Below are 11,412 nucleotides of genomic sequence, written 5' to 3' on the forward strand. Positions count from 1 at the left end.
ATATTTCATACAAAGAACTACACGTGTTTGTGTCAAAGCATTGTGGGTTTGCTGTCTACATGAAACATTCATGTGAGGCATTGTAATTAATACATGCCTATGATTCCTTAAAATTAGGGATGCTCCGATCGATTAGCCACAGGTCAATATCGGCCGATGACCGCATTCTATGACTCAATCAGTGATCTCTAAATTTGGCTGTTTTCATGCATGTAAATAGTAAACAGATGAGGCTTTTGGGCCAGATGCTGTTGATATGATTGTGTGACACCACACTTGATTTTATTGTCACATATATACTTTCTATTAGTCATCATGTGAAGCATGAATATCAAAACAAAATAAATTGCATCAGTTTTTTCTGGGATGAGACTATGTACTTGATGATACCTTTTTTTGCTTTAAAAAGTCATTACTTTCATGCCACACACATATGAAATTATTAAAAATGCCTTTATGGTGTAAGGTGTTAACAGTGACAGTCAACAGAGAGATTATGGTAGTCGATATCCGCTGCAAAAAATCCTGATCGGAACATCCCTACTCAAAATGTTTATTACTTAGTACGTAGGCAACTCACAAGGTATTGAACACAGTGTGGCAGAAATCTATTGCTAACAGTTTGTGCTGACAGTCATTTGTGTGCTTGGTGTCTTACTGGACTTCTTGTTTTTGGGCCTTTGCTCTATGGGCTTCACTGTCTAAGCACTAGTGTCTTTTTGTCTCCTCTTTCTTGGTCTCTTAATTTTCTTGTTCTTCGACTTCACTATTCTGTGTTTTAGGAAGAAAAAGTGGAGGAGTCTTGGGTAAGTGGGACTGCTACTGTCTTTCTCTTTTTTTCCTTCACTTTGTCTGTTAACTGTCATGTTTTTGCTGTGTTGTGTACTAAACCACACTAACACTTCTTTAAATAGTCTAGCTTATTTAGTTGTGATGCATTTAAAATATCTCATCTTCGACTTCCTTCTCTGCTCGAATTTTTCTTATGAAGCTTTACCTACAATGATTTATATGGTTGTATAAAAGAATGTCTGCTACTCGAGTAGGAGTGAGCATTAAGTAATATTGTAGTTGAGTACTAAAATATTTTATTTAGTAATGTTGTATAATCAATACTACTAGGTTAAAATGCTTTACTTTTACAAACAATATGCATTAATGAAAAAATCAAGATTTAAACAAAAGTGAGAAAATGTTATGTGCATTCTGTTTATATAAAAAGGCGACTAAAGGATGTGTTAAAAATTGTAAACAAATTATAAATATTTTAGCATAGTGACAACTGGTCCTTCTGCCAGCACTGAGGTTGCAGAGACAATAAAATGTCATTCTTTCATACATTTTCTCAATGAAATCAAAATCTCATTTGGTACTCTTAACAACCGTTAGTAGAGTTGTATTCAGTAGAAAAAAAATTTATTGGTTCCTACCAGTGTTATTTTACTAGAATTTATATACTATTAATAGTTTTTATTCATATTTGAAAATAGCTTTAATTTTTAGTGTAATTTTAGTATTTTTTGTGCTTTGTCTATTACAGTTTGTTTAATTTATTTTTATTTCAGTTTTAGCTTTTAATTATTTCCAGTTTATTACAATTTTAGAGCGCCAAGCTAGTGCTTTCATTTACTTGCCAATGCCAAGTTTTTATCCAATATTAGATTGTATTTATCAGCTTTTTCAGTTGAGTTTTTTTATTTCATTAATTTTAGTTTTATTTATTTGGTATTTTACTAGTTGACAACTAGTTAGCAGAAAGAAAGAGTACCTGACTAGTTGATTACTCATGCTCATCCATACTTTCTAGACTTGTAAATGTTTCATTAAAGGGGTACTTCAGCGCTGGGAAGATGAATCTGTATTTATACTGGGTCATCAATGTAGTAGAAATGTGAAATTATTTTTGAATTTGGTGCCTTCTAGACTGAGAAAAGACAGAAAATGTATTTTTGTCTCATGGGGATGAAAGTCTACAATTCCCAGAATGCTTCCCTGCCCTGTGAGGCCATTCCCAAAGCCACCAACTTGGTTACTGTGACTGAGTTGGAGAAGGCACTACAATTAAAAACTGAACGTGTCTGTTCAATATAATGAGTGAGTCACCGTGTGAGTGTTACAGCACTGAGCACTAACTGCAGGAGTCAGATAAATGAGCTGAATGACCTGATGAGCTCCCGTGATGAGAGCTGAGGTAATCGCGACTACACTCGCAGCATACATTCATGGACTGCATTTATATAGCGCTTTTAACAAACCCTATGGCCATCCAAAGCGCTTTACATCTTGCCTCACATTCACCCATTCATACACCGATGGCGATGTCAGCCATGTAAGGCACCATCCAGCTCGTCGGGAGCAGCTGGGGTTAGGTGTCTTGCTCATGGACACTTCGACACTTGGTCAGGTGGAACCGGGGATCAAACCACCAACTTTCTGGTTTGTAGACAATCTACATGAACCACTGAGCCACTGCCGCCCCAATTCACAACGCGCGTTCAGTCTGGCACGTTTCAGTTCATGTCTTTGCAAGCTTAACTTTCATAGAAATTAATTTGAGACGTTAAAAGACTTACATTGCTCACCATAGCTCCGTTTAAATGAGTGCCTGTAGCTGCTGAGCTCTGAGTGTGATCTCCCATCCCCCATGCATGTGCGGGTTCAAAACATGCGGAAATGGCTCCCTCTGCTGGCTGTAGTCTTTAGCCTTTGGCCAAACATTCAACACACACATTTTTCCAGAAATAAAATGCATAAATCTCTTGTCTCAGGGGGATATGAGGGGGGAAAGCACAATCATTTGAATATACTCCAGGGTTTCTACTGATACAAGGCCATATGCTAATCGCTGAAGTAACCCTTTAACCTGTAGCTAGTCTCTTATCTAAATTCTCTTCTTTGTGCATGTTAAAAAAGGCCTTGATAATTCCACAGCAGGATTCTCTGGCTGATTTATCTACTTGTATTGCTAACTTCCTGTTAGTTTGTGGGTCGACCTGTTGCCATCAAAAAACATTGTGTCTTTTGTTCTAATGTGTTTAGATCTCTAAGCCAGGTGAGCAGCTCTTCTCTCTCTGACATCGGAACGATGGGCGGAAAGAGGAAAGGGAGGCGGAGCTCTTTCCTCAGTGCTAAGAAACTCTATGAGGTGGAGATGATGAGCCGACGTGTGCGGCAGTATCTGGACACGCACACACATGAGAGTAATGAGGACACACTCCATGAACTCTCCATGCAGTGTGAGCTTGCCAACAGCTCAAGTGAGTTGGCTCGCACATTTAAAGAACTTTTTCTTTTTTATTAAATTAAAAGCCATGCATGAATATTTTTCCTTTATGTCTTTAAGTAATGAAATGGACTGTTCTTAGAGATTAAATTGTTATATGATTCATCTGGAAATGAAAAACCACATCAATGCAAAAAACTGCTTTGTTCCATTAATTGATATCCAAGACTTAATTTTTTTCTGTTCATTTAAAAACAAAACAAAAAACATTTAATTTCAAGTAATAGTCCAGCTAAACCTGTGTGATTTTATCGCTTTTATTGATTTTTTCAGCACTAAAGAACTCGGGTGAAAGGAGGCGAGTGGATGTATCTCCTGCCGGTCAAAGAAGCACCACTCCGCAGCAAACAAATGGAAGTCATGGTCGCAAGAAATCACTTGACAAAGAGTTAACACCATTTGGTAAGACCTTTTTCTGTTGTACCTATACAAATGAGCTGAGTTCTGGTGTTAGTGGAGTGCCCTCTGCTGGTGACTTGTGAGTCTTGTTTGTATTGAGATGGTGTTTTTGTGTCTGTAGGTGCCCAGTCTCCTCAGTCTCTCCATAAGATTTTGTCTCTGTCAGAAAAGGGACGGGACAGACAACGAAAACCGCCTGAGGACAGCCAGTCAAATGCTTCCTCTATACTCTCCTCTCCACGTACCTCACCTCACAGCACACCAAGAAAAGGTATGTAGTAATATTTTGATTCAGTTTATTAAAACTTGGTAGCACTGCTGGAAACTTTCCTCAGAGATTTTGCTCTGTATTAAAATAGTTTTTAGCGGTCATCTCAAACCATTCTGGCCATTCTCCTCTGATCTCTGGCATCTACAAGGCACATTAGCCCAAGATCTGCCGCTCACTGGATATTTTCTCCTTTGTGGTACATTCTCTGTAAACCTTAGAAATGGTTGTGCCTGAAAATCGCAGTAGATCAGTTTCGGAAATACTCCTTCCACCAGTCCTTCTGGCACTAACAACCATGCCACATTCAAAGTCACTTGCTTCACCCGTCTTCCCCATTCTGATGCTCAGTTTGTATTTCAGCATCTCGTCATGCCTAAATGCAGTTTCTGCCATGTGATTTGCTGATTAGATATTTGCATTAAAGGCCCCATTCTTCGCGTGTTTTCGAAGCTTTGATTATGTTAACAGTGTGCAATATAACATGAGTTCATGTTTCTTGTGTAAAAAAAAAACAGTATTTTTCACACTATTTACTTATCTGTACACCGCTGTTTTCTCTGTCCTAAAAACGGCCTGATGATTTCCTTGTTCTATGAAGTCCTTCCTTCAGAAATACGTAACGAGTTCTGATTGGGCCAGCGCTTCCCGTGTTGTGATTGGACAGTAGCTTAGCGCACTTTGCCCGGAAAGGTCCCGTCTCTTACCATAACGGGGAGATGCAAGCGTTGAATGCGCGCTCTTCTCCACGTGGGAGAGCAACAAGACCACGCCCCCTATTTTGCGTGTACTTGTGGGCGGATGGTTAGTCAACAAACGGTTCTAGTGAAGTCATTACATCCCTGCACTTCCTGCTGTAGTCCAAACCGGCCATTCGCTGTAGGCTTTGAAAGGGAACTTCTGTTAAATAAAATATCTCGCTTGGCATTGAACTTTGAGCTTTATAATTTTACAGGTATTATTTATGCTCTAACAGCAACATTACACACTAACTAAAGTTTAAAAGATGGAATCACGAAGAACAGGACCTTTAACAAGCAGTGTAACCTAATAAAGTCTGCATATTTTCAGGTGTAAATTTATTGCAATGAGATGCTAAAATAAAACAATTGCAAGAAAGCTTGTCTTTCTGTTGGGTCCTTGTGGTCTGCACACATAAACAACGTGACTAGTTTTATCTGATTCAATAAAAAATGAGTTTTATGAGAAGGTTCTTTTAAATTGGTTTTTGGTAAAGACTCTTACACTCACAAGTGAATGAATACAAGGAATAAGGTTGAGCGGTTACTGAATCTACATTTGACTAATCTAATAGAGTTTTTGTAATAAGCAAAGTTTGAGTAATTTACATATACAAGTATTCACCATATAAACAGGTTATTTCTTAGATTATTTACAAAATCACCTTTGGTTTGAAAACCAATTTATAATAAATCAAAACCATCCAAGACCAACCCAAAGATACACACTAAAGTGGTAAGATATTTTCTGATTTATTTGTTGTTTGCTTATTTATTCATGTTTTTTTCACATAGCCCCACAGTTAGTGGTGAGTGATGCATCGGATCAGTTGAGTCTATTAAGCTCCTCCTCTTCTGAGCTCATCATGGTTGATGATCACACACATGCTCAACCCCACACGCTTGCACACCCACTCAGCACGCGTAGAGCTGAACCTGACCAAATAAGCCTGGGGTAAGAGGTTTTTCACACAATTACCCCAAAAGTAAAAAAAAAAAAAAATATATATATATATATATATATATATATATATATATAGATTTTTTGTTTGTTCTGCATGTCAATTGGTCTAGTATCTTTTTAAAGTCTTTCTATATTTATTTCTCTCAGATCATACTCCCTGACTCAGGATCAGTGTGACCGTGCGTCATTGGACGCAGCAGACAGTGGCCGCGGCAGCTGGACGTCCTGCTCCAGTGGTTCCCATGACAACATCCAGAGCATTCCTCAGCGTGTGGGTTATTATGACAACCGCAGCTGGGAGACGCTGTCAGAAGGGATGGGACGTAGCCACATGACCACACCTACCGGTTATTGGGGTGATGAATTGGAAGGAGACACAGGAACGATAAAACGAAGAGGTGGAAAAGACGAGACTCCAAATACAAACAAGAATACCGTGAGTCGGAGGGAGGGTCGTTTTAGAGAGCCTCCGCCCACACCACCTGGTTATACTGCACTGTCATTGGCTGAGGCAGACAGCCACAGTCATGCTCATGGGAGACGACCACCAGACTACACAGCAGCTCTGCAAAGGTCTCGATTCCTTAAAAGGTCATGTGACCCTCCTCCAATACACCCATCGAGTAGATTACCAGCATACAACCACTGTCAGTCACCACGACGACCACAACCGGATGGTGAGTATTTGATTACACGTTAATCACTACAAAAAGATGAGCAAAACTTCGCTCTGAAAACTGTTAGACACATAGACCATATACATTAATATTTTGACTGATATTTATTCATTGAATCATTTTTCAACTTATTAAATAACAGCCAAGAAAGAAATGTGAAGCTTAGCCCTTAAAGACAGAGACAGCCGAGCCAACCGTGGCTAAAAATAACTATTGTTCTTAAATGTTTAATAACTTTTGAAGTGCTAATCTAATATCTATACTCTAAAATGTCCCGTAAGAGGAAATTCTCATGGTTTTCAGGACATTCAGAGGTTCCATTGTGAAAGTGATTGTGTCATCAAGTTTTGGTCAGCATTGATTTGTCAAAGAAATCTATGCAGTTTGTTACACTGAGCAAAACAGGAACAATTGTGGATGCTTAGTCCCACCCCCATGCCTAGATGAAAATTGTCATCTGTGCAACCAGTAAAAATAGGTTTTGGGATTTGAGATTTTTAGCATGTTTCTTTGGAAATTTGAACAAATGCAAAGTGAAAGAAGCTGTGTGCATTAAAACAAAAACAAAGTCACTTTTTGTTTCGATTATTATATACTGTTATATGATTATCATATAATGTTATACAGTGCCTTGCGAAAGTATTCGGCCCCCTTGAACGTTGCAACCTTTTGCCACATTTCAGGCTTCACATATAAAGATATAAAACTGTATTTTTTGTGAAGAATCAACAAGTGGGACACAATCATGAAGTGGAATGAAATTGATTGGATATTTCAAACTTTTTTAACAAATCAAAAACTGAAAAATTGGCCGTGCAAAATGATTCGGCCCACTTAAGTTAATACTTTATAGCGCCACCTTTTGCTGCGATTACAGCTGTAAGCCGCTCGGGGTATGTCTCTATCAGTTTTGCACATCGAGAGACTGAAATGTTTGCCCATTCCCCCTTGCAGAACAGCTCAAGCTCAGTGAGCGTTTGTGAACAGCAGTTTTCAGTTCTTTCCACAGATTCTCGCTTGGATTCAGGTCTGGACTTTGACTTGGCCATTCTAACACCTGGATATGTTTATTTTTGAACCATTCCATTGTAGATTTTGCTTTATGTTTTGGATCATTGTCTTGTTGGAAGACAAATCTCCATCCCAGTCTCAGGTCTTTTGTAGACTCCATCAGGTTTTCTTCCAGAATGGTCCTGTATTTGACTCCATCCATCTTCCCATCAATTTGAACTATCTTCCCTGACCCTGCTGAAGAAAAGCAGGCCCAAACCATGATGCTGCGACCACCATGTTTGACAGTGAGGATGGTGTGTTCAGGGCGATGAGCTGTGTTGCTTTTACGCCAAACATAACGTTTTGCATTATTGCCAAAAAGTTCAATTTTGGTTTCATCTGACCAGAGCTCCATCTTCCACATGTTTGGTGTGTCTCCCAGGTGGCTTGTGGCTAACTTTAAACGACACTTTTTATGGATATCTTTAAGAAATGGCTTTCTTCTTGCCACTCTTCCATAAAGGCCAGATTTGTGCAGTATACGACTGAGTCTCCCACCTTGGCTGTAGATCTCTGCAGTTCATCCAGAGTGATCATGGGCCTCTTTGGCTGCATCTCTGATCAGTCTTCTCCTTGTATGAGCTGAAAGTTTAGAGGGACGGCCAGGTCTTGGTAGATTTGCAGTGGTCTGATAATCCTTCCATTTCAATATTATCGCTTGCACAGTGCTCCTTGGGATGTTTAAAGCTTGGGAAATCTTTTTGTATCCAAATCCGGCTTTAAACTCTACAACAGTATCTCGACCTGCCTGGTGTGTTCCTTGTTCTTCATGATGCTCTCTGCGCTTTAAACGGACCTCTGAGACTATCACAGTGCAGGTGCATTTATACGGAGAGGTGATTACACACAGGTGGATTCTATTAATCATCATTAGTCATTTAGGTCAACATTGGATCATTCAGAGATCCTCACTGAACTTCTGGAGAGAGTTTGCTGCACTGAAAGTAAAGGGGCCGAATAATTTAGCACGCCCAATTTTCCAGTTTTTGATTTGTTAAAAAAGTTTGAAATATCAAATAAATTTCATTCCACTTCATGATTGTGTCCCACTTGTTGTTGATTCTTCACAAAAAATACAGTTTTATATCTTTGTTTGAAGCCTGAAATGTGGCAAAAGGTTGCAAAGTTCAAGGGGGCCGTATTGAATATTGAATTACAATATTACTATTGGTAAGAATAAGACGTTTTACCTCTCAAACATTCATCCTTATTTTTTATTTTATTTTATTTTTTTACAATGTAATAAAAGTATATTATATTATAATATTGCCCTATCAAATATAGATCTAAATATTCTTTATAACGAAGTAAAAAAAGAAAAAAAACATGACACTTGTTAATAAAAATATAGAGCCTACAATTTAATAATGTATAAAGTTTTGTTTAGAAATGGATGAGGAAAATATAGAGCTTTGAAAAATCACAATTTCATGGGCAGGTTCTGCGTTGTATACAAAAGCCATGGGCTTCATCATAAAGCCAGTTTCATGCAGTCCTCTCAGACAAGCTGTCCCACAATTCTTCTGATTAATATTTCCTAATTTAGTAATAGGCCTATTATATGAATATACGCAAAATGATGTATGGAAACAACTTAAGGGCAGATTTTTTTTTAGCAATACAACAATACTTGTACGACCAATGCGCTTTTTTATAGGAACACATCAACTTTTTGGGACTTTAGCTTTATTCACCGTATCCCTCAGATTTAGATAAGTCCATACAATTCTCATCTCCGTGCGTGTTATAACTCTGTCTGACGCACCCACCGCTAGCCTAGCTTAGCACAAAGACTGCAGGTAAACAGCTCCATCTAGCCTACTGTTCAATAAGTGACAAAATAATGCCAACATTTTCCTATTTACATGTTGTGATGTGTATAGTTACATCGTGTGCTAAGATTGACGGAAAATTAAAAGTTGCAATTTTCTAGACTAATATGGTTTGGAACTCTTCTCTCATTCCTGTGTAATAATCAAGGAACTTTGCTGCCGTACCATGGGTGCGGTGGCGCAATGATATTATAAAACGTCTGAAAATAGGCTAGCTTCCATCAACATAACTGACATGACAACCGTGAGCTTAGGGTTCCAGAGCTATCACTGCTTGTATGCGTGCTGGGGACTATTTTCAGACGTTGTGTAATATCATTGCGCCGCTGCTCCCTAAAAAAATATTTAGAAAAAAAGTTACCTGGTTGGCTTAATTTTGAGTTCATTGAAATTAAATTTTTTAGTTAATAAACATTTTTTGAGATTTGACAACCTTTATTAAAATATTATTAAAAGATTTTGTAAGCATATTGGGTAATTGTTTGTTTTATTTCTGATGATGCAGTGAAACATTCCAAGCTATTTTCATGATTTATCAAATTTTGTATGTGGTTCAGATACAATAATATTTTGAGTTTCTATTTATTAAACAAATTTCCTTCATTGTATCAACTCAAATTTTTTATTTCAATAAACTCAAAATTTTAAGGCAACCAGGTTACTTACTTTTTTGAGTTAAACCAACAATTTTTTTACAGTGTACAGGCAGCAAAGTTCCTTGATTATTACGCAGGAATAAGAGAATAGTTCCTAGTCATATCGGTCTAGAAAATCGCAACTTTTCATTTTCCGTCTTTTTTTAACGTATATTCACTTTGTCGGTAACAAAAAAAGTGGAAAGTGGATTGAAGCTTGGCTATTAATGCTAGAACTTTATTTTTGTAGTTTATGATGCACAAGAAATAAAATACAAATATTTTTAAAAAGCAGTTTTGCATATTGGCAATTGTAGAACTAAATATGAAAATCTTGTATTGGTCATTAAGCACAATATCTGTCCATCTCATAAAACTGCTTTTCCCCTCTATTTTTAAATGTTTGGAAATTATAACTCAAGCTCTCTTTTTTTGTCTTTTCTCTACAGAAAATGAGCAAATATCTGCAGTTTAATAAGGGACACTTATAATATCTCTACCCCCATAGTTTCACAACCCTTGATATGACTGTCGATATGGAAACATGACCCTGGACTGACCTACAGCAAAGCATTTAGGACCTTCATGGAGATCACTGTGAAAGAGGAAATGAGCAGAGATAATGTTGGCACTTTTAACATAAGTTCTGCAAAACAAAACCAAGAAGTAACAAAAATATTATGTAATAAAATGAAAGCACATGATCTCATTTTAAGTACAGAATGATGAGGTGTTGCACATAATGCAATATCAGTGTTACAGAACCATGGAAACCAGTATTATGCCATTTAATGAAGTTTTGAATTTTTAATCTGCCACGTTACTTTAGATTGTAACGTGTTAATGAAACTGTGTGTGTGTGTACATGTGTTTGTGTTCAAGGGAGTGTTAAAATCAGTTGATCACAGGAGATGTAGCTCTCTTCGGACACTTGAAGACAGAAAGAAAAGACTGAGCAGCTGCCTCTCACAGACCTCAATAGTCTCAGAGATCTCTCTGTTCTGCTATCAGTGTTTAATGTTACTCACGACTATATGATCTTTTTAAACATGCCTTTTCTCATTTGATCGTGACCCTAAAAACTTTCCATATGTACCCACAAGATTCTGTTTGAGAAGATTTTATGTTTTATATTTTTATTTAATTTTATCTGTCTGTTTCATTGTTTCTGGCTGTCAAAGTGTATGGCACACATCATGAACTGTTGCACAAATTTCCAGGAGCAAGAGTTAGTAGTCAAGAATATATAAATTATAGTTGTTGCATAGATGTTAGGTGGTCATGATATGGTCAATAAATAGTCACAACAATATATTTTATATAGAATGTAATGAGTTCAAATGTATCGCTTTTAGCTCCCTGTGTTTCTGCCCAGCCAAATCTATAAGAATCACTTGTATTTCTACGTCTTTTACAAAGACAACTGGCTGTAACTACTTTTGTATTTTTAATACAACTATTGTAAATATTGGTTATATTTTGTTAAAGATTTCAGAGACCTATTCTGTTTATTGGACACAATTCAGCTACAAATGACTGAAGGAAAATAAACACTGTAGCA

The 11,412-nt window shown here is 37.4% G+C and overlaps 1 protein-coding gene across 5 annotated transcripts in view; it reads left to right on the plus strand.

Annotated features, from left to right (window-relative positions):
- The window catches only part of rapgef2a (Rap guanine nucleotide exchange factor 2a), a 58,076-nt gene extending 46,664 nt beyond the window's left edge, over nt 1–11,412 (plus strand). For 3 of the 5 annotated variants that reach the window (XM_067441767.1, XM_067441768.1, XM_067441772.1), the window contains 7 exons: nt 783–806; nt 3,040–3,257; nt 3,557–3,685; nt 3,804–3,953; nt 5,486–5,645; nt 5,802–6,331; nt 10,301–11,412. In XM_067441767.1, the coding sequence (XP_067297868.1) occupies nt 783–806; nt 3,040–3,257; nt 3,557–3,685; nt 3,804–3,953; nt 5,486–5,645; nt 5,802–6,331; nt 10,301–10,326 (1,237 nt within the window). In that variant the 3' untranslated portion in view covers nt 10,327–11,412. The remainder of the gene's footprint in view (nt 1–782; nt 807–3,039; nt 3,258–3,556; nt 3,686–3,803; nt 3,954–5,485; nt 5,646–5,801; nt 6,332–10,300) is intronic. The other 2 variants (XM_067441770.1, XM_067441771.1) reach the window with 1 other exon arrangement.

This window comes from Pseudorasbora parva, chromosome 4 (genome assembly GCF_024679245.1).
Source record: "Pseudorasbora parva isolate DD20220531a chromosome 4, ASM2467924v1, whole genome shotgun sequence".
Taxonomy (NCBI): domain Eukaryota; kingdom Metazoa; phylum Chordata; class Actinopteri; order Cypriniformes; family Gobionidae; genus Pseudorasbora; species Pseudorasbora parva.